General features: G+C 38.1%; 1 protein-coding gene and 1 long non-coding RNA gene across 2 annotated transcripts; both read right to left on the bottom strand.

Annotated features, from left to right (window-relative positions):
* Window positions 1-1,706: 1,706 nt before the first annotated feature.
* On the bottom strand, window positions 1,707-21,341 carry LOC103508129 (NEDD8-activating enzyme E1 regulatory subunit). Its single transcript, XM_008472665.3, has 10 exons — window positions 21,124-21,341; window positions 20,305-20,469; window positions 19,693-19,875; window positions 19,084-19,297; window positions 17,888-18,023; window positions 17,008-17,159; window positions 15,719-15,852; window positions 15,125-15,279; window positions 14,455-14,639; window positions 1,707-2,168 (listed from the first exon to the last, which is right to left on the bottom strand). Exons 1-10 carry the CDS (start codon window positions 21,189-21,191, stop codon window positions 1,929-1,931), a joined length of 1,632 nt encoding a protein of 543 aa, XP_008470887.1. The 5' UTR covers window positions 21,192-21,341; the 3' UTR covers window positions 1,707-1,928.
* Window positions 5,310-5,718, bottom strand: LOC113466965. The gene is made up of 2 exons (XR_003391199.1): window positions 5,675-5,718; window positions 5,310-5,402 (listed from the first exon to the last, which is right to left on the bottom strand). It is a non-coding gene; the product is annotated as an uncharacterized LOC113466965 (long non-coding RNA).
* Window positions 21,342-23,244: the final 1,903 nt, after the last annotated feature.

The raw sequence follows: 23,244 nt of genomic DNA, 5'->3' as shown, positions 1-23,244 counted from the left end.
ACAAAAAGCGGAAAGATAAGAACAGATTAAGACTGCCATCGCTGTTCCGAGGGCAATTTAGACTGCCACGGGGGTAATTTAGAACTGGAATTAGCATTGGAATGGCAACCCTCTGCCTGGTCGTTAAGAGATGCAGATAGACTAGTTATAGCTGTTATAGACTATAGTTAGTAGTTAGGTATAGTTATAGTGAATAGTTAGTCAATTTAGACTGCCACGGGGGTAATTTAGAACTGGAATTAGCATTGGAATGGCAACCCTCTGCCTGGTCGTTAAGAGATGCAGATAGAATAATTATAGTTATAGAGAATAGTTACTGGGTGAATTGACCCCATTTCTTTTCATTTGTCATAGTGATTCCTCGTTCGTTGCTCCGAAGGAGTGATTATTCTAATTTTCTAATAGTGCTGATTTTTATTCTAATGCGAGTATGACCAAACAAGAGGGAGGAAGGGTGAATCTATTCTAATTCTAATAATATATTCTAATCTGAAATGGTGTAATATTTTTGGTGTAAAGTAATATTTTCTAATCTCTAATAACTTGTCTTTTATCACAGTAAGCGTGAAAACCTGATTATTTTGAATTTGATTTGGCAGTCAGCCTAGTTTTAGCATGGTTGGTAGCGCGTCTGCCTTGTAGGCGCTAGGCCGCGGGTTCGATTCCCGCCCGGGGCGAATTTTATCCTGAAGGGTTAAGGTTCGTACCTCGGAACGGCTGGCTTTCTCCTATCCTGTCTTCCTTCTCTCTTCGATTTCGGGACGTTAAGGCCTTAATAGTTTCAGTTCTCTCTATTGAAACCTCTCGAGAAAAGAAGAAAAAATACCTAAATAAAGATTTTATTCATAAATTAAACGAAAGTCGACCTTTGAATCAATTACGCAGTTGTTTTTTTCGTCCGTTAGGTAGCGCCACTATGCAAGCGCGCTAGCGGAGGAGCAGAAAGAACTGCGCAGAAACGTATGAACACATCAATGCGTTGCCTGCGAGGGAGCTTTGCTCGGGACATTCGATGTGACGTCATCGCCTACGGGAGCGTATGCGTGACGTCAAAGTTCTCGATTTACCGACATTTTTTTAATCGATTTATGTCGGGATCTAGAAGTCGAAGAAAAGGAAAAATTCCGTTGGTCATTTTTCCTGCTCTATGACCTTGAAACATCACCCAAGTAAGCGCAACTGATCTAATCATCTTTCTCTATTCCCCTCTCCCTATCCCTCTCTGTTTGTCTCTCTCCCTTCCTTCCCCTCTCTCTTTTTATCCTCCTCTCCCTTTCTCTCTTTTCCTCTCTTCCCCTCTCTCTCTCTCTCTCTCTCTCCTTTTCTTCCCCTTCCTCCGTAGCTCTCTCTTTCTCCTTCTGTTCCTCAGAAACCCCATCTCACTTTCTCTTCCTAATCTCTCTCTCCTCCACATCTTTCTTCCTTCTCCATTTCATTTTCCGTGCTTGTTTTATAAAGGTGTAGAAATCCGTTCTTATTATTCATAATATAGGTATGTGAACCCCATTTATTCCCCTAGGAAGCGCATTATTTTATTATAAACATGTTATACAGACATAGTGGTGTAAGTAGTTAACGCGGTGGATTCCGATTCTAAAGGTCGGTGGTTCAATTCTACCAAGTCATGAAATCGACAACGTTGAAATTCCTGAATTTCTCGTTACAAAGAGAAGAAATAAAGATGAAAATAGAAAAGTAATAAATGAATTATTTGGATCTAAACAAATGTATGTTAGGTATTGATTTTGTACATTTTTATTTTTTAATACATAATAAACTTCGAATTTACAGATTTATGTAAAACAGTGGAGTTAGCAATGTTATCTACATGTAAGCTATGTTGCACGTGGTTGATAATGTCGATATTCGGATGTGCAACACAGCCTCCTAGGAATGAAGATACAGCGTGTAACACATCATCATCTAGTTCACAATGCATACACTCCTGTATTAGAAATTAGAAGTGAGTACATCATATATAGACAGTATGTATGTAGAGGAGTGTATTGACGAGTGAGGATTTTGATCACTTCCTGAGCAGCACAGCCTCCTAGGAATGAAGATACAGCGTGTAACTCGCCTCCGCCATAGCGACATATTTCGTGCAGGTAGTCATCTTTGCTGAGAACACCACACCCCCACTCTGCTGTTAGCTTGGAGATGCAGGACTGTCAACAAAATCACAAATATGTACAAAATGAGAGAATTTATAAATGCTAGGGTTGACCAGAAGAAATTGGAGAAGAAAGAAACCTGATGAAGACATTGATGAAAAGAAAGATAAAGCTAGCGGGACATCTGCTGAGGCATAATGATTTCATCACTAATATACTGGAAGGGAAAGTAGAAGGAAGAAGACCGAGAGGTAGACCCAGGAAGTCCTACTTTGAAGACATCATGAAACTCATGGACTGCAACTCCTACAGTTAACTCAAGAGATCAGCTGAAAAATTCTTCTATTTCTAATCGCTTAGTAGACAGGTACTACTTAGGCTAAAAACAGAGTACAGAGGAGAGCATAGAGCATGGAACAGATAGAGGAAAGTGGCGATTGAGCTCTATGCTCTTTGCACTCCGCTCCACTCTGTGTTTAGACGTTGTGTCACTATTTAATTATTTTATAGGCCTTTAGGCTTTTAGCACAGTGGTAAGACGCTTATCGATGCCCACAGTTCTTGGTAAAGTCAAATATTTTGTGCGACAGATGGTCTAGCCAGCCTAGTTAGCTTGGAGAGCGTGTCTGCCTTGTAAGCGCAGGTTCGATTCCTGCCCAGGGCAGATTTTATCCAAAACAGAAAAATTACCTTCTATTACCTTTAGTTTAACTATATCAGGTTCTACTTGGTCATCATACTCCCCAGGATAAGTGTTGTGTTCCGTATAGAACTTATCTACACCTCGTAGCATCACGTGGTAGATTAGAAGACCATCTCCGTTCTCCAGTGCTTCTGATATTTGGCGAGCATTACTAGTTCTCGGGTCATACTCATCTGCTATACCTGAGGAAATGGAGGACAATCTATTTATTGAAATCTCATAACAAAGAAATTATATTTTGTTTGAATAAACCTATCTTACAAGAGGCCTTCCACTGGACAAAAGTTAACTGGACCACCTTTTAAATACAAAATATCTGTATGTACCTTGCAATAACTACTCATTAATCTATCATTTGTCAACTATGTGACAATTTTGGGTGCAATAGTCCTACATACTGGACTCCGCACACAGGAATTTCGTTAGAAAAGTCCCCCCTTTCAATGTCATGTAATGTGTCGATTTTCAACTATGCAAAAAAATGATCTTTTAAATTTTACAAGGAATTGATTTCACTTACACTCTGTTCCTAATCCAGTTGCATTGATGAGACAGATACGGGCACTCTCCAAGGCTGCTTGACCATGATCTCCCCATAACCTGGACAAAATAGTCAGAGGTAAGGAGGTAAATTGAATCTTTCATTTGCAAAAGAAAAGGTATTAAGGAAAAGATGTTTGCAAATTTGGACTTTTCTTAGTTAACAAAAGGGTTTGATTTCAAACAAGAGTAGGTAGGTTGAAATGATAAACATATACTTCTTCACTATTTGTAAAATATTCTGGGTTTTATTTACGTATTATTTTATAGTGGGTTTTATTTACATATTATTTTACGTTTTATGTGTATTTTTCTGTAATGCTGAAGATGCCTTCACCGGCGAAACTAGTCCGTAAAATGAAAATGAAATAAAAACCCAGAATATTTTACAAATAGTGAAGAGGTATATGTTTATCATTTCAACCTACCTAGTCAAGATGGACCTTCACAAAGTTACAGAATCTTCAATCTATCATTCAAACAAGAGACTCTGGCTACACAAAATGTAATTTTTTATTGAATCTATTCCAGCAAGTAGGCAAATACTTGTTTTTCTTGTAGGTAAGTGGTGATATTTGCACAAATGGCTTGTCCTAATATCCGAACACTCGGCCTGAGTAAGGTTAAAGTGAGTAGGCAGGTAATTTATTCCTGAATGGAGGGTGAAATCCCATGGTGTAGTGGTCACTGCACTTGCCTTGCACATCACTTACACGTTCCACGAATAACATGAATAAAGCTGGCATTTCTACAGAATAGTTTGACCTGAGCTTCAGTAATGGCTGAGCTAGGTTGGCCTAGTTGATGAAGCAACTGTTGTGCTCTACGGTAAATGACGTCCGCATCCCTACCAGCCTGATCACGGTATCTGAAAATAATTTGATATATAGGTCGACCAGATTTGGATAAGTCCTTCTATGGGTCTGTTCCTAATCCAGTTGCATTGATGAGACAGATACGGGCACTCTCCAAGGCTGCTTGACCATGATCTCCCCATAACCTGGACAAAACAATCAGAGGTAAGGAGGTAAATTGAATCTTTCATTTGCAAAAGAAAGGGTATTAAGGAAATAATGTTTGCAAATTTAGACTTTTCTTATTTAACAAAAGGGTTTGTTTTCAAACAAGAGACTCTGGCTACACAAATTGTAATTTTTTATTGAATCTATTCCAGCAAGTAGGCAAATACTTGTTTTTCTTGTAGGTAAGTGGTGATGTTAGCACAAATGGCTTCTCCTAATATCCGGACACTCAGCCTGAGTAAGGTTAAAGTGAGTAGGCAGGTAACTTATTCCTGAATGGAGGGTGGAATCCCATGGCGTAGTGGTCACTGCGCTCACCTTGCACGCGGGAGATCCGGGTTCAATTCCCGGCGGAGTAAAGAAATTTGTATCATGCAAATGATTGATTCCGTGACTGGCTGTTGTGGGGCCCACTCAGCCTCGTGAGGAAAATGAGTAGCTATGACATATAATGCACATAGCGACCGGTGCCAGCATGGTAGGTAAACACTGGATTTTAGGATTATTGAGATATAAAAAAAAAAAAAAAAAAAAAAAAAAAAAAAAAAAAAATTAGATAAAAACATACAAAAGTATGGAAGTTTATTAAGCTGTCGAGGTAGGACAGGTACCTAGTCCAACAGATGAAATTATTTTTTCTCCGAAGGCGAAATTTTCGGAAAATTGGGGCCGATTTCAACGTACTAAACAACATATTATTTGGACTCCGGGATTAAAGTAGTAACACACGCGAGACGAGAAATTTCACGACACGTCTCGCAAATTTTTCCACGTAAAAATTTCGAAACAAGGCGAGTAATTTCTTGTCTCGTCGTACATCACTAGACTTAAGGACTTTTCAGTTTCATCCCGGCAGTGTAAAAAGGGCACGTTCAATTTTATCCTAAACGAGATACATATTAGGTTACTTACTTCTGGGGCACGATAGAACCGGGATACCAAATAGGGAGTGATCTCGTTCTCATGAGACCAAGAGGCTGAACCAAAGTCACACAACTTGAGTACTAGTTTGCTTTCATTCACCTGGAGGAAAAAAACAAATTCAAATGGGGTTAGCACTTTAGATAAGATATTATTAGTAGCTCCAAAAATTAAAAAGGAAAATTATTCGCTTAAGAAGAGGATTTTGAAGTTGTGCTAATCTTGTCTTGGAGTCGAATTACCAGCCTCCAGATCCATAAAAACTCTGTGCAATATGATGTTTTCTAAGAAAATGATACCATAATATATTATGTATCTCTTCTAAGTAAATATATTTGCTAACTTTAAAGAAAACGTTATTTCTTCGTACTTACCAGTATATTGTCCGGCTTAATGTCCGCATGCAAAATGTTGGCCTGAGAAAATCCTACAATGCTGCAGTGAGCACCAAAGTTGTGAAATCTCCATCACTGAAAGCCAACAGCTATAAAGTGAATTAACCTCTGCAAACTAATAAAATTATGGTCTTACCTCAACTGTCTATCATATTTCTTTGACTTCTCTGACAACTCGGGTGACTTAGGGGCTGGTGAAGCCATACTTGCACAAACTTAGGAAAGTCTGTGATAAAAAGTTACAGCTATAGATATTATAGATAATGGAATAACTGGTTAAAAAACTTTCACAGGAAATTCCGGAATAAGAGATTAAGGATTAAGAGTAAGAGCTAAAGTTCACCAAAAATCCAGGTTTTCTCCTTTTCACTCCTTCAAAAATTTGCTTTTTGAGTTTTTCCGATTTTTAAAAATTTGGCGCCATTCGGTTGAAAAATGTTTGAAAGGTCCGTTTACACGCAACGAGTTTTGCTCAAAAACATTAACCCTTTCGTAACCCAAGGATGTTTTTGGTGATTACTGGGTAATACTTGGGTATTTTTAGAATTTAGTGAATTTACATAGGTAATTATCATACTGGATTAGAGGATCAAACCTTTATATTGTAGGCAGTCTCCGAAATAAACCACTAAGAAAAAGACTTGTCACTAGATGCCTAGATGGCTATCAAATTTAAAACCATGGTGAAAACAGAAATCAAAGCATGGAATCCAAAACCATGCTTTACCACTCTTACCTACACCACTTTAATAAGAAAAAGTCCAAAGAAAGGGTGATTTAGCTAAAAAACTAAACAGGACAGCCAGCCTAGTTAGCTTAGTTGGTAGTGCGTCTGCCTTGTAAGCGCTAGGCCGCGGGTTCGATTCCCGCCCGGGGCGGATTTTATCCTTATGAGATAATGTTCGTTCTCGGAACGGCTGGCTTTCTCCTATCCTGTCTTCCTTCTCTCTTCGATTTCGGAACGATAAGACCTCAGCAGTTACAGTTCCTCTGTCAAACCTCTTAAAAAAAAAAAATAAGCAGGACAAAGAAAGAAACGCTATGTACGTATTTATGAATTTTGAATATCACAAAACATTTTGTATTTTTTAATAAGACTAACTAAATATCATACAAAAGGATATAGGTTCCATATCTACACAATGGTAAAATGAATTGTTTTACTTAGACTTCTGTGTCATGGCCAAAGCACATCATAAGTTCGACCATTAAATTTTAATGAACCTGGACTTTGTGGTTATGAATAAGGCTAGACTAGGCTAGGCTAGGCTATGAGAAGAGAAAATGAAGGATAATTGATTTTTGAAAATATATAATTTAATATCTAATTTCATGGACTGCCTAGCCTAACCCTGTTCATATTCTTTATCGCCTTCTCCCGTGTTCAGACGGGGTCGGCGTTTTTCGTCAGCATCTCAATCAGCCCTACGGTGATTGCTTTTGGCTGAGAATTGGTTTTGGCTACAGAGGCTTTTACAAGTGGATGCCCTTAGCACTCAACCTTGGCTATTTCTTTAACCGGACATTGCAAGCTGGTATTCTTTCTATTTATATTTTCCGGACCTTACATTTGGAACACAGAAAAAGTATCAGAAAATCGAGGCCGATTTCAACGTACTACTAAACGGCATCATTGAAACTGCAGGATTAAAGGGACTTTCCAGTCTGATTCTGGCAGTATAAAAAGGGGATGTTCTATTACTTTCTATTACTACAGTTATAGCGAAGAAACAAATTCAATATATACTAGTACTGAGAAAGTATTTCAATCGGTCCAAATTTTCAAAATCGGGAAATGGGTGGAAATATCCGTTTTGGAGTCCTCTGATTCCAAAAAGTGGTTTTAAGCCGATGGTCTGTACGTATGTTTTTATTTGAAAGAGGCTTTAAGGTACTTACCTCTGGGGCACGATAGAACCGAGACACCAAATAGGGAGTGATCTCGTTCTCATGAGACCAAGAGGCTGAACCAAAATCACACAATTTGAGTACCAGCTTGCTTTCATTTACCTGGAGGAAAAAACAAATTCAAATTGGGTTAGTAATTTAGAATTAGGTTAGATTAAATTGTTAACTCGCCCAATTTTAACAGTATTAAAAGGATCAAGATGATTGGCAGACTTGGGAAGTTCTCTACAATATTGGGAGCAAAAGAAGTTACTTCGAAATATTTTCAATTGTATTAAGATTGAGGCAAAAATGGTTCCCTGATACTTGTCGCTGAATTTTATGATGTGACTTGGAATCGAATCACCAGCCTCCAGATCCAAAGTATTCACGCTAACCACTAAATGACTGAGGTTCGCTATTTATTTGTTCGAGTATGACATGTGGTTTTTACTCTTTTTTTCCCCAAGGCCACATGTCTTCAAAAAAAGTACCTATATATTTATGTCTTCTGAATAAATATATCTTGTAAGCCAATAAAAATGTCTTCTAAGAAACCCTCCATGAAATTCCCTGACTTTTCCCGGTTTTCCAGTCTGGTAGACACCCTGTTATTTGTTCGAGTATACATGTGGTTTTTACTCTTTTTCCCCCCAAGGCCACATGTCTTCAAGAAAAGAAAAAAGTACCTATATATTTGTGTCTTCTGAATAAATATATCTTGTAAGCCAATAAAAATGTCTCCTAAGAAACCACCATTTGTTCGTACTCACCAGTATATTGTCCGGCTTAATGTCCGCATGCAGAATGTTGGCCTTGCGCAGGAGTTTCAGCGCCAGGAACAGCTGCTGGCTATACGAGCGCACCGCCTTCACATGCAATCCCACATCCTTGCCATACTTCTTCAGTACCTCGCGCAGATTCATACTAAGCGGCTCGAACACCATACAGAGGTGATTCTTGTGGAAGAAGTGCCGGAAGAGGCGTAAACAGTGAAAGCGGTCGTCGGCGTCCGCGTCGTTCAACTTCTTGAGAACCTCGAGCTCTTTCAGTCCCGTCTTGTGCCTGTCGGGGATGGAAGAGGGAGTCGGAGAAAGCCGAGATTGGTCGGAGATGAACGAAATTCAGCGAAGATTGTCGATGTTCAACGAAGTTCGGCGGAGATTGGCGGGTTGGGATTGGAGTTTGACGAAGTGAGATCGGAGACGAAGAGCGTTGATAGAGCGAACATTGACGGGGATAAACGATGATTACCGATGTTGATCGGAGTTCGGCGAAGATTGACGAAGAGGAGCGTTGATTACCGATGTTCCACGAAGTTCAGCGAATATCGACGGAGATGAAGGAAGCGGTTTCCGAGTTGGAGAGAAGGGTGGTGATTGGGGGGGAGAGAAAACACACAAGATTAAATAGTAGAGTGTTCCGAGGGGGGGTAAATGTGATCGGAGAGAATTGATTAGACAATATTTCCGTAATGGAAATGAGTCGGAAGCAAAATGAGAAAGGAAATTGAGGGAGAGAGAATGGGAGAGGGAGGTAGAAAAAGTAAAAGACAAAGAAGAAAATCACTGTGCACCTTCGCCAAAGCAATTGTTAATTCGTTTATTCCGTTTTCCAAACAAGGGTTGGGACATCGAGACGAAAACATCGATGTTCGATACATCGATGTTTTTAAACTTCGATATATCGAGTATCCGATGTATCGTAATCAAAAACATCGATGTTGACATCGATGTTTTTGTTCCGATGTATCGATGTTTTCAAAACATCGATGTCGATGTCCCAACCCTAAGGAAAATGAGTAGCGTATAATATAAATGCGCACAACTTATTGGGAACCGAAACAAGCTCAGAGAAGCTGTGAAATCCACAAACAAACTAAAATCAATAACTTCCACCACAGCAAGACCCAACAGCAAGTGGTCTGAGGAGAGAAAGGCCGACCATTCTTCTAGGATGAAGATATACTGGCACAAGAGAAAGCAAAAACCATAGAGTTGAGAATTCCGTGGTCCTTTGAGGCCGAAACGAACCAAAAAAAAAAAAGTAGCCTACTGCTGGAGTAAAGGGAATTTTCAGTCCTATGCGAGCAGTATAAATAAGCACTATTATTATTACTTTTATCTCATTCACAGCGTGGACTATGCAGGCGAGAACTTCGTCCGATTCTCCGGTGATACCAGGAAGCATGCTACCGCTCAGCTATTCGCGTGGGAAGCATACGAGAAGGGAGTGGATGTCCATGTGCTGGCAGAACCCACCAAACTGGAACTCCTCAAGAAGGAATACGAGGAGAAGAAGGAGGAGTTCAAGAAGGAGGTGTCCTCGAGTGTGATTGATAAGTATGGGGGAGCTGAACATCTGCAGGCACCTCCTAAAGCGTTGCTCCTGGCACAGACAGAGGACTATGTTGAGTATTCACGCTATGGGAAAGTTATCAAGGTACGTACAGCCTTTTTTTCTTTCTTTTACGTATTCGTTTGGTCGTTTCTTTATTAGGTATACTATTTTTTATCAAGTCCCAAATCTTAAAGAAATTTCCTGTACGTATGAAACGTGCTCCCCAAATTTCATTAAGTTTGAGTTACCTGCCTCGGTCGTGTAGTGGTCAAGACGCTCGTCTGGTAAACAGAAGGGCGTGGGTTCAATCTCAACCGAGTTATGGAAGTTTGTCCTCGACATTTTTCAGATTTTGACCACAATATTGGTAGTTAAAGGGACTCTTTAGTCCTATTCGACAAAAAAAAAAAAAAAAAAAAAAAAAAAAAAAAAAAAAAAAAAAAAACTGAATCGGTTTAATTCCAAGTAAATGGGTGTATAAGAAGAATAAAACTATCTCATTTCTTCTTAGCACCGAAAAAATGAATTTTCAACTAGGTACTCCATCTATATCCGATTTCTCCTTAGTATATGTAGGTACCAACTTTTAGGAATAGCCATAATACACCTTTGGTCATAGTATCAATTTTAGCCATATTTTGAACTTTACGAAGCCATAAAAAGGTAAAAATAGAACTGATTTTGACTTAAAGTGAGAAAAAAAGATTTGATTGGACTAAAAATCTAATTATTTATCAACTTTACGAATAGCCATAAAAGGTAAGGAAAAAAGATTTGATTAGACTTAAAATCTAATTATTATCTTACGAGTGTTGGAACTTGTGTTGGTGGGAGGGGGTCTGGCAACGAGTGGAGCGGGGATTTATTTTATAATTTAAACTTCTCTCCTCAAATTTATTTATTGAGGAAGCTCAGCACGCCCGCCACAAACCACAACACACCTGCAAAATTCAAAACAATGACACGAAATAGAGTTTGGACCTTGGGGAACATTTGGAGAAAAACTTGTGAAGATATTCTAAAAAAAATAAAATAAAAATAAAAAATTCAAGTACTACTTACCTAGGTACCTACTTTTTCAATATTAAAAAACCTAACCCTGCTTTTTTTTCAATACAGACATTCGGGTGAAAACTATTTGAATGTGAAGGGATGGTTTGAGTTTCCAATTCCAACACTTTATCCAAAGAGAAAACTTAAATAAAGAACTTTTATTGCCGGGTCCACAAAGTGAATTTAAACTCCGTTGAAGTTAAACTCTTAGATTAACCAATTTAATTGGCTGTTTTTTTTTTTTTTTTTTTTTTTTTTTTTTTTTGTAATCAACTTCTTAGTCCAAAAATTAAAATTCAACGGAGTTCAATCTGTTTATACTCACATTGAGTGTTAACTATTTATATTGTTTAACCAACAATGAAAATTAGGTAATACTATTTTGTTCACTACTTCTACCGTAGGATTACCTATAGCGCTGTACTAGGCCTTGAATTTTCTTCTTCCAATATTCTTTTCACCTGAAAAACCCGGATAGAAAGTTTCGTGAATTTTCGTTATTTACTATAATTTCACAAAAAAGTTATTCAGATTTGTTTCTTAGTAGGAAAAACCAATAAAAAATTGTTTGATACTCTCTGAGTAAATAGTTAAAATTCCAAATTATACCTACTTATTAGACATATCTACCAACTTTTATATTAGACATATCTTAATTCTACGATTGAGATAATAACCAAAAAAAGATTAGAAAAGATCATGCAAGAAATTAAGTAAAGGGTGAACCCAAAAAACATTGAAAGCTACTTATACGAAATCTTACCTCTTTACAAAAGACTTTACGCCACGACAAGCGAGAATTGAAATAAAAGTGCAGACCAAATACATCTTACGGGGCTTCTAGGGGAAATAATAAAAGTGAGATTAGTATCAAGAAACATGGGACATTATTTAAATCTAAGTTTCTAAAAAGGGCTCAAGCTTTAAGAAGACCATTTTTCTCAAAACTCAATTTTCATCTTTAGACCCTTCTTGAACAGAACCTTTATTAAGTGTCAGTTGGGGGGGGGGAGTGGGGACGAAAGGAGCTTTTTTTAATGTGGGGAAGGTAGAAGCACTATCTTACATGATAAACATCTTTTATCTTCTGAAATGAACATCTTCCATGAAGTTTTAAGTAATTGAACTTTGCATAGGGCTCTACAAGTTTGTCAAAGACAGAGAGGAAATGGGGATAAGAGAAAAGAGGAGACATAGAGGCTCGAACAAGCCAGTTTCAGTTCCCTCTATCAAACCTATTAAAAAAAACTGATCTCTTACATGATTAATATCTTTTAACTTCTGAAATGAACATCTTCCATGAAGTTTAAAATAATTGAACTTTGCATAGGGGTGTACAAACATAAGTTTGTCAAAGACAGAGAGGAAATGGGGATAAGAGAAAAGAGGAGACATAGAGACTTGAACAAGTGGGGCCCGTCCCTCCGGGAATTTTTCGATCTTGGTTAAAGAAAATCAGTATTTATGTACCTAAGTACCTATTTTGTTTAATATTCAGTTTATTATTATTCTTAATTTGATTTTTGATTTTATTGATTTTACTTTCATGTAATGATTTAAAATCAAGACTAGAGCCCGTTCTCCCTTGATTCCCAATATAATGTTTAAGTCACCCATGCAGTCCCGTCTTGTGCCTGTCGGGGATGGAAGAGGGAGTCGGAGAAAGCCGAGATTGGTCGGAGATGAACGAAATTCAGCGAAGATTGGCGAAGTGAGATAAACGAAGATTGTCGATGTTCAACGAAGTTCGGCGGAGATTGGCGGGTTGAGATTGGCGTTTGACGAAGTGAGATCGGAGACGAGGAGCGTTGATTGAGCGAACATTGACGGGGATAAACGATGATTACCGATGTTGATCGGAGTTCGGCGAAGATTGACGAAGTGAGATCGGAGAGGAGCGTTGATAACCGATGTTCCACGAAGTTCAGCGAATATTGACGCAGATGAAGGAAGCGGTTTCCGAGTTGGAGAGAAGGGTGGTGATTGGGGGGGGAGAGAAAACACACAAGATTAAATAGTAGAGTGTTCCATGGGGGGGAAATGTGATTGGAGAGAATTGATTAGACAATATTTCCGTCATGGAAATGAGTCGGAAGCAAAATGAGAAAGGAAATTGAGGGAGAGAGAATGGGAGAGGGAGGTAGAAAAAGTAAAAGACAAAGAAGAAAATCACTGTGCACCTTCGCCAAAGCAATTGTTAATTCGTTTATTCCGTTTTCCAAACAAGGTAGAAAAAGTAAAAGACAAAGAAGAAAATCACTGTGCACCTTCGCCAAAGCAATTGTTAATTCGTTTATTCCGTTTTCCAAACAAAGACCCTTTTTTTCTGTACAAGGTGCAAAATAACTTTCATGTTTTAAAAAACTAAAAGAAATCTATTAAAGTAAAATGTATTGGCCTGCACTTTTTTCTCAACAATAGACATAAAAGAAGGTAAGTAAGAGGTTAAGAATTAAAATATTTCGTACTGTAGGTAGGTACTTAATAATTTTGCTACTTTCTTTCAATCCATAAAAAAAATATCAATTTTCGAACCAATCAGGCGCATATTCCTCAAATATATGATGGTATAGTTACTGGGTGAATTGACCCCATTTCTTTTCATTTGTCATAGTGATTCCTCGTTCGTTGCTCCGAAGGAGTGATTATTCTAATTTTCCTTTAGTACATGATGATGATGTGATGGGGTTGACCAACTCGGGATTAAGATGAAACGAGGATTTTCCTGTACTTAATACCGAGATCAACCTCGGATTGAACTCAACCTCGACCTAACAGGGTCGAAATATTTAAGAAAAATTCTTCTATTTCTAATCGCTTAGTAGATTGGTAGGTACTACTTACGCTAAAGACAGAGAGTGTAGAGGAGAGCATAGCGCATAGAGCATCGAACAGATAGAGGAAAGTGGCGACAGAGCTCTATTAGACAAATGCTTTCTTTATTTGGTAACAAAGCATTACAGTTTAATACAATGAAATCCAATGGACGGACAAAATAAGCAACGAAAGAGTACTACAGATGGCAGGAGAAAGGAGGCAGATGTGGAGAATGCTCCAAGAAAGAAGACACAAGTGGATATAGACACAACGAGTTCATGGTGTCAATAATCGAAGGAAGAAGGCAAGGTCATCAAGGAAGAGGAAGGCCCAGATCTAGCTGTATCAACCAAATTATCAAACATGCCGGATGCAGCTCATACACCCAAATGAAGGAGAAGTCATTGAATAGAATAGAGTGGAGGACTATAAACCAATCCCTGAATTGATAGAATATGATGATGATGATGATGACAAGGAAAAGCAGGTATAACAATAAAGTACCTATAACTTACCTTTAGTTTAACTATATCAGGTTCTACTTGATCATAAAAAAAAAAAAAAAAAAAAAAAAAAAAAAAATACAGAAATACAAGATTATTAATGATTGTTAAATATTTACAGACAACCATTTATTGAAAATTTAATTTACAATGACTTACCTTTAGTTTAACTATATCAGGTTCTACTTGATCATCATACTCCCCAGGATAAGTGTTGTGTTCTGTATAGAACTTATCTACACCTCGTAGCATCACGTGGTAGATTAGAAGACCATCTCCGTTCTCCAGGGCTTCTGATATTTGGCGAGCATTACTAGTTCTCGGGTCATACTCATCTGCTATACCTGAGGAAATGGAGAACAATCTATTCATTTAAATCTCATAACAAAGAAATTATATTTTGCTTGAATAAACCTATCTTACAAAAGGCCTTCCACTGGACAAAAGTTAACTGGGCCACCTTTTAAATACAAAATATCTGTATGTACCTTTATGCAATAACTACTCATTTCATTTAAATCTCATAACAAAGAAATTATATTTTGCTTGAATAAACCTATCTTACAAAAGGCCTTCCACTGGACAAAAGTTAACTGGACCACCTTTTAAATAGAAAATATCTGTATGTACCTTTATGCAATAACTACTAACTAATCTATCATTTGCCAACTATGTGACAATTTTGGGTGCAACAGTCCTACATACTGGACTACGCACACAGGAATTTCGTTAGAAAAGACCCCCCATTTCAATGTCATGTAATGTGTCGATTTTCAACTATTCAATAAAAATGATCTATTAAAACTTTCAAGGAATTGATTTCACTTACATGTTCCACGAATAACATGAATAAAGCTGGCATTTCTACAGAATAGTTTGACCTGAGCTTCAGTAATGGCTGAGCTAGGTTGGCCTAGTTGATGAAGCAACTGTTGTGCTCTACGGTAAATGACGTCCGCATCCCTACCAGCCTGATCACGGTATCTGAAAAAACAACAGAGTAAAGCAATCAGGAAAACGCCAAATTCAAACTTGCTTCTTTGATCAGAAACTCGGAGTTACAGCCAGCCTAGGATAGCGCGTCTAAATTACAAGTGTTAGGTCGTGGGTTCAATTCCCGTCCGAGGCGAATTTTATCCTACCTAAACAGATAAGGTTCGTTCTCGGAACGGCTTGCTTTCTCCTATCCTGTCTTCCTTCTCTCTTCGCTTTCTGGACGATAAGACTTTAGCAGTTAGGTACAGTTCCCTCTATAAAACTCAAAAAAAAAACTCACAATATTACACACTAAATGCTAAATCATCGAGTTGAAACTTAGATCTCGCTTTTTTATGGGTTTCTTTTAGATGCCAGTGTTCTCCTGTAGGAGCTCTTCCACCCAACCACACTTGTTCAAATAGTGAAAGGCACCTATGTTACTTACAACTGTTGTAGAGCTATATACCGGGTGGTATCAGCCGTCATGTCCGGTAGAGACCCTCGCAGCGGCAGATTCCCGTTGCCTTCATTGTCCACGAAGTCTTTTACCGCCTTGGCAAGAATCCAGAACGGTTCACTCTGTAATGCAAATAAAAGAATATTTAATTGTGTTAAGCATATTTAAATGCTTGTCACAAATATCGTTCCCCGATTACTACACCTAGATAAATTTTATGACTTGACTTGGACTCGAACCACCAATCTCCAGATCCAAAGTCCAACGCGTTAACAACTGCACCACTGAGGTTGGTTTCTGTAAGGCAAATATCTCATGTCAAAACTGAGCTCTTGCATCAGTGCTTCTCAAAGTTGTTGCCACCGCCACCGCGGCACACTTTTCAAGACTCCAATCTTCCCGCGGCACACCCCCCATCCCAGCTCATAAATGTTTTGTAAGAGTGAACATAAATGCTCTTTCAATAGCGCCACAGGTATTTTTTTTCAATTGGGCCTGCGGTCTTTCTTCATCTCAGCAGTATTCTGATTTTTCTCTACAAAAAATAAAAAAAGGGGGGGGGAGAAAAAACAGATCTCCCAGGGCGACCTTGCGGCACACATTTTGAGAAGCACTATCTTACATGATAAACATCTTTTATCTTCTGAAATGAACATCTTCCATGAAGTTTTAAGTAATTGAACTTTGCATAGGGGTCTACAAGTTTGTCAAAGACAGAGATGAGATGGGGATAAGAGAAAAGAGGAGACATAGAGACTTGAAAAAAGCTTGCCTTATGTCTTTATGTCAACTAAAGAAAATATGTATAAAATAAATATAAACATGTACAACTAAAACATAAGGTCTCATTTTATTTACTCTTCTGCAGTAGAAGATCGAGTCAAGGGGAAAATTGAAAAGGGGGAAAGGAAAGATGAGTTTTCTTATGTTTATTTTTCCTATGTAAATAAGCTTTAAATTAAAAGTAAGATAGCAAGTAGGCAGGCATATGTTGTAAAGACAAATAAAACTAAGCAATCGACAGAGAGCTAATAACTAAACCAGGTGTAGGAAAAGAATATAAAGGATTCTTGAAGACATGATTGGGCCCAAATGTATCGAGAAAAATTACTTTTTTTTCGAAGAATTTTCTGCCAAAATCAATCTCCGCCTCCGTGGCCCAGTGGGTATCACACTAGGATTACACGCCGGAGGTTCCGGGTTCGATTCCCGCCGGGGTCGAAGTTTTTTTCGGATCTGTGCTTAGAGTTGGGGGTGCACTCAGTATTAGTACTTACCTTAGACGTTAGATTAACACAGGCATTGTCATTGAGTATACTGGCAACACTGGAAGGTACTGTGGTCGGTATTAGGGCAAAGTTCACAGCTTTCATTGCTTCCTCGAAATTCTCTTCAGAGAGCGGGATTCCGTTTTCATCTTTGCGAATTCCTAAAAAAGAAGAGGGTATTTAGTTAGTACATAGTCTAATTAGATTAACACAGGCATTGTCATTGAGTATACTGGCAACACTGGAAGGTACTGTAGTCGGTATTAGGGCAAAGTTCACAGCTTTCATGGCTTCCTCGAAATTCTCTTCAGAGAGCGGGATTCCGTTTTCATCTTTGCGAATTCCTAAAAAAAAGAAGAGGGTATTTAGTTAGTACATAGTCTAATAGATAGAGAAGTTCAAGATGGGCTTACCTTGCAATAATTAGGGTAAACGATTTTTTTTTTTTTTTTTTCATAGTACTTAAATAAACAAAAACTAGACAGAAGGTATATCTAGGTAGTACAACGCCTTCCTCCTTAGACAAGTTAGTCCGGTAGGGAAGAGTTTATACGAAAGTTAGTCCGGTTGACCTCAACAGTTAAGTACCTATTCTGGGTTTAATTGAAAGATCTTTCTGTGCTGTTCAGGCAGGATAAACCAGCACGATATCTAGTAAAATAAAAATAATTTAATAAATAAAAATAGATCTAATATTCCCACCTGATCGAATCAATTCTCGCAGGTGATATTTTTTTTTTTTTTTTTTTATAGGATCGTTAAGTACCTATTCTGGGTTTAATTGAAAGATATTAGAGATCTTTCTGTGCTGTTCAGGCAGGATAAACCAGCACGATATGTAGTAAAATAAAAATAATTTAATAAATAAAAATAGATCTAATATTCTCACCTGATCGAATCAACTCTCGCAGGTTTTGCTTCTCCTTGTAGTTCTTGGGTAAATCTTGAGTATTGTTCTGCGATTGCCACAGCTTCAAATACTTGTACAAGATAACTAGGTATGGGATATGCATATGATCCTTCACCTGGGAAATATAGAAGATTGAATTTAAACGAGGCAGTCAAACAAACTATAAAGGACCTTACAGATTGACCATTTTGTAAAAATTAGAGAGCTTTATTCTAACAATGGTAGGTTGTCTTCTTGAAGCGCACAATATTTTAGGTCAAACTTTTCACCGTGGCCCTTTAAAAAGATTTTACTCGGGACTCAAGGAAGGTATTGAATGTTCCTAGACTTTATGACCCCCTCTATAAAGGGAATTCCCTAGTCTAACCACAAGTGCAGATCAAAATAAACCTGAGTCCTGTGCCTTGAAGGTCTGAGTGTGAGTGGAGATGGTAGGTTGTCTTCTTGAAGCGCACAATATTTTAGGTCAAACTTTTCACCGTGGCCCTTTAAAAAGATTTTACTCGGGACTCAAGGGAGGTATTGAATGTTCCTAGACTTTATGACCCCCTCTAAAAAGGGAATTCCCTAGTCTAACCGCAAGTGCAGATCAAAATAAACCTGAGTCCTGTGCCTATGTGCCTTGAAGGACTGAGTGTGAGTGGCAGAAAAATGTTTATATCTAGGTGTCTCAGACGGTCTGACAGACCTCGGTCTGAAGCTTTTCCCGCCACACACGTTCTGTCAGACAGTCTGAGTGATAGTGATGGACATTGTGTTTTACAGAAATTATTTCGTACTCACCTCCAAGCTGTCCAGGTCTATACTATCTACATATTGAATCAGAGAGGGCCAGGGTTTATCCAGCCTGAGATCATTTATATCTAGGTGTCTCAGACGGTCTGACAGACCTCGGTCTGAAGCTTTTCCCGCCACACACGTTCTGTCAGACAGTCTGAGTGATATTGATGGACATTGTGTTTTACAGAAATTATTTCGTACTCACCTCCAAGCTGTCCAGGTCTATGCTATCCACATATTGAATCAGAGAGGGCCAGGGTTTATCCAGCCTGAGATCGTGTCTCAGACGGTCTGACAGACCTCGGTCTGAAGCTTTTCCCGCCACACACGTTCTGTCAGACAGTCTGAGTGATAGTGATGGACATTATGTTTTACAGAAATTATTTCGTACTCACCTCCAAGCTGTCCAGGTCTATACTATCCACATATTGAATCAGAGAGGGCCAGGGTTTATCCAGCCTGAGATCGGGATTAGTGTTATCAGGGTGAGATTCTATAATAGTGTGTTCACTGATTTGTAGCCGAATACTCCCTATGAAACCGTAGCTCCTACAGGCAAGAAGTGGAATGTTCAAACTCCATAGGGTTTTTGACAGTTCAATCAGGGTCCTGAAAATGATGAGATACAGATACAATCAGAAAAAAAAAACATAGTGTTATCAGGGTGAGATTCTATAATAGTGTGTTCACTGATTTGTAGCCGAATACTCCCTATGAAACCGTAGCTCCTACAGGCAAGGAGGGGAATGTTCAAATTCCATAGGGTTTTTGACAGTTCAATCAGGGTCCTGAAAATGATGAGATACAGATACAATCAGAAAAAAAAACGTTAATTTTTGCCCATCTGATGAAAAATGACATGACTTGGACTCAAACCACCAAACTCTGGATCTCATATCCACTGCACTAACCACTATACAATCAAGTGAATCAAGGTTGATTGCAATGTAGCACAGAGTTTCATTATTACCAAAGAAAGCAGTGAGACAACTATGAATACTTACGTCTCTGGCAAATTGGTGCTGATCACCATATGAAAGGACTGGAAGAAGTTTGGATCATTGGCCATCAGGACCTGGGGGTTTTCATCAACAAAATCTCCCTGACAATCTGGATTCAATTCTAGGAGGAGCTGAGTTGCCACTTCAGCTCGGGATTTACCAATACTGTCTACATCAAGGAAGAAACTGGGGAGGGACAAAATAGGACAATTGGTGCTGATCACCATATGAAAGGACTGGAAGAAGTTTGGATCATTGGCCATCAGGACCTGGGGGTTTTCATCAACAAAATCTCCTTGACAATCTGGATTCAATTCTAGGAGGAGCTGAGTTGCCACTTCAGCTCGGGACTTGCCAATGCTGTCTACATCAAGGAAGAAACTGGGGAGGGAAAAAATAGGACCAAATATCAATAAACAAAAGAAAATGAAGAGAAAAGTGGAGAATCTTCTGAAAATTGAAGAAAAAAAAAAAAAAATAAGTAAATCAGTTTTAATTAACCACAAGTGGTTAGAAATTTAACCAAATTTTAATGGGTTTCTCTTTGAAATGTCTTTTTTTTTTCAAGTGCAAGTAAAAATGGTCTAAGGGTTGATATTATATTGTTCTTCTCACTTGGTTCCCAAATCTTGTTCGGAAATTTTCTCTCCATCAATGATCGTAAAGGATCCAACTCCTGGCAAGACAAGGGATTTGAGTATTTCTGTTCCTAATCCAGTTGCATTGATGAGACAGATACGGGCACTCTCCAAGGCTGCTTGACCATGATCTCCCCATAACCTGGACAAAATAGTCAGAGGTAAGGAGGTAAATTGAATCTTTCATTTGCAAAAGAAAAGGTATTAAGGAAAAGATGTTTGCAAATTTGGACTTTTCTTAGTTAACAAAAGGGTTTGATTTCAAACAAGAGTAGGTAGGTTGAAATGATAAACATATACTTCTTCACTATTTGTAAAATATTCTGGGTTTTTATTTCATTTTCATTTTACGGACTAGTTTCGCCGGTGAAGGCATCTTCAGCATTACAGAAAAATACACATAAAACGTAAAATAATATGTAAATAAAACCCACTATAAAATAATACGTAAATAAAACCCAGAATATTTTACAAATAGTGAAGAGGTATATGTTTATCATTTCAACCTACATTCCCGGCGGGGTCAAGAAATTTGTATCATCCAAATGATTGATTCCGTGACTGGCTGTTGCGGGGCCCACTCAGCCTTGTGAGGAAAATGAGTAGCTATGACATATAATGCACATAGCGACCGGTGCCAGCATGGTAGGTAAACACTGGATTTTAGGATTATTGAGATATTGAGAAAATCCTACAATGCTGCAGTGAGCACCAAAGTTGTGAAATCTCCATCACTGAAAGCCAACAGCTATAAAGTGACAATAACCTCTACAAACTAATAAAATTATGGTCTTACCTCAACTGTCTATCATATTTCTTTGACTTCTCTGACAACTCAGGTGACTTAGGGGCTGGTGAAGCCATACTTGCACAAACCTAGGAAAGTCTGTGATAAAAAGTTACAGCTATAGATAATGGAATAACTGGTTAAAAAACTTTCACAGGAAATTCCGGAATAAGAGATTAAGAGCTAAAGTTCACCAAAAATCCAGGTTTTCTCCTTTTCCTTTTCACTTCTTCCTTCTTCAAAAAATTCAAAAATTTGCTTTTTGAGTTTTTCCAATTTTTAAAAATTTGGCGCCATTCGGTTGAAAAATGTTTGAAAGGTCCGTTTACACGCAACGAGTTTTGCTCGAAAACATTAACCCTTTCGTAACCCAAGGATGTTTTTTTCGTCTTTAGGTGATTACTGGGTAATAGGTATTTTTAGAATTTACATAATTTTATTGTCATACTGGATTAGATGATCAAACCTATACATTGGAGGCAGTCTCCGAAATAAACCACTAAGAAAAAGACTTGTCACTAGATGGCTATCAAATTTAAAACCATGGTGAAAATAAAAATCAAAGCATGGAATCTGGAATCCGAAACCATGTTTTACCACTTACCTACACCACTTCAATAAGAAAAAGTCCAAAGAAAGGGTGATTTAGCTAAAAAAATAAACAGGACAGCCAGCCTAGTTAGCTTAGTTGGTAGTGCGTCTGCCTTGTAAGCGCTAGGCCGCGGGTTCGATTCCCGCCCGGGGCGGATTCCTGATGGGATAATGTTCGTTCTCGGAATGGCTAGCTTTCTCCTATCCTGTCTTCCTTCTCTCTTCGATTTCGGGACGATAAGACCTTAGCAGTTACAGTTCCCTCTGTCAAACCTCTTAAACAAAAAAAATAGAAAGTAATAAACAGGACAAAGAAAGAAACAAACGCTAAGTACGTATTTATGAAATTTGAATATCACAAAACATTTTGTATTTTTTAATAAGACTAACTAAATATCATACAAAAGGATATAGGTAGGTATTATAGGTTCCATATCTACACAATGGTAAAATGAATTGTTTTATTTAGACTTCTGTGTCATGGCCTAAGCACATCATAAGTTCGACCATTAAATTTTAATGAACCTGGACTTTGTGGTTATGAATAAGGCTAGACTAGGCTAGGCTAGGCTATGAGAAGAGAAAATGAAGGATAATTGATTTTTGAAAATATATAATTTAATATCTAATTTCATGGACTAGCCTAACCCTGTTCATTTTCTTTATCGCCTTCTCCCGTGTTCAGACGGGGTCGGCGTTTTTCGTCAGCATCTCAATCAGCCCTACGGTGATTGCTTTTGGTTGAGAATTGGTTTTGGCTACAGAGGCTTTTACAAGTGGATGCCCTTAGCACTCAACCTTTGCTATTTCTTTAATCGGACATTGGAAGCTGGTATTCTTTCTATTTACAGTCCGCCAGCCAGACTATTCATCTGTCTAATTTGAAGTCGAAGAATGAACTTATTCGTCTAAAACACTCTGAAATCATTTTTGTTGGTTGGTCTAATTTATTTTTCTAACTATAGTACAGCGGTCGCCAACCTTTCTGATCCGCGATCTATACAAATGTTTGGGAGAGCCTTGGCGGGCGCCCTATAGTCTGGAATTCTGGAATACAATATACAACCTTTTTGACCAATATGCGAGAGCCTTGGCGGGCGCCCTATAGTCTGGAATTCTGGAATACAATATACAACCTTTTTGACCAATATGCGAGAAAATACATCTACCAAAATAGGTAATATGTGTTTTATTATTATCAAATTTAAATGATAAAATTAGAGCGTAACGAAGCTGACTCGAAGATTCTTCTCTCTGTCTCTCTCCAGTCTACCTACACGTCATGGATTCCTGGATAGACGAGAAATGTTTTTTTAGAAATTTTAGAATGTTTAGTTTTAGTACGTACCTAGGTAAGGTAAACTAAACTTACCAGCTTAATATTTTTAAAATTATTATTTTATTTACCTATTAATATGATTTCTCTATATTTCTTTTTTTTTTTAACCATACAAGATGATTTTCACTTTAGAATTTGCTCGCGGGCGCAAGGAAATCCTCTCGCGGGCGCGGGGTTGGCGATCGCTGCTATAGGACATG

The sequence above is a fragment of the Diaphorina citri genome, unplaced genomic scaffold (assembly GCF_000475195.1).
Source record: "Diaphorina citri unplaced genomic scaffold, Diaci psyllid genome assembly version 1.1 scaffold370, whole genome shotgun sequence".
NCBI classification, from domain to species: domain Eukaryota; kingdom Metazoa; phylum Arthropoda; class Insecta; order Hemiptera; family Psyllidae; genus Diaphorina; species Diaphorina citri.
Note: the sequence above shows the minus strand (reverse complement) of the source record. Positions and strands in the feature narration are given on the sequence as shown.

Bases quoted from the DNA above. Each gene is read 5' to 3' on its own strand.
- LOC103508129 (XM_008472665.3), bottom strand. From the start codon at position 21,191: ATGGCTTCACCAGCCCCTAAGTCACCTGAGTTGTCAGAGAAGTCAAAG. The intron at 19,298-19,692 runs GTAAGTATTCAT...CATCATTTTCAG, and splicing joins AGCACCAATTTGCCAGAGAC to GACCCTGATTGAACTGTCAA. The intron at 17,160-17,887 runs GTGAGAATATTA...CTTCTTTTTTAG, and splicing joins GCGAGAGTTGATTCGATCAG to GAATTCGCAAAGATGAAAAC.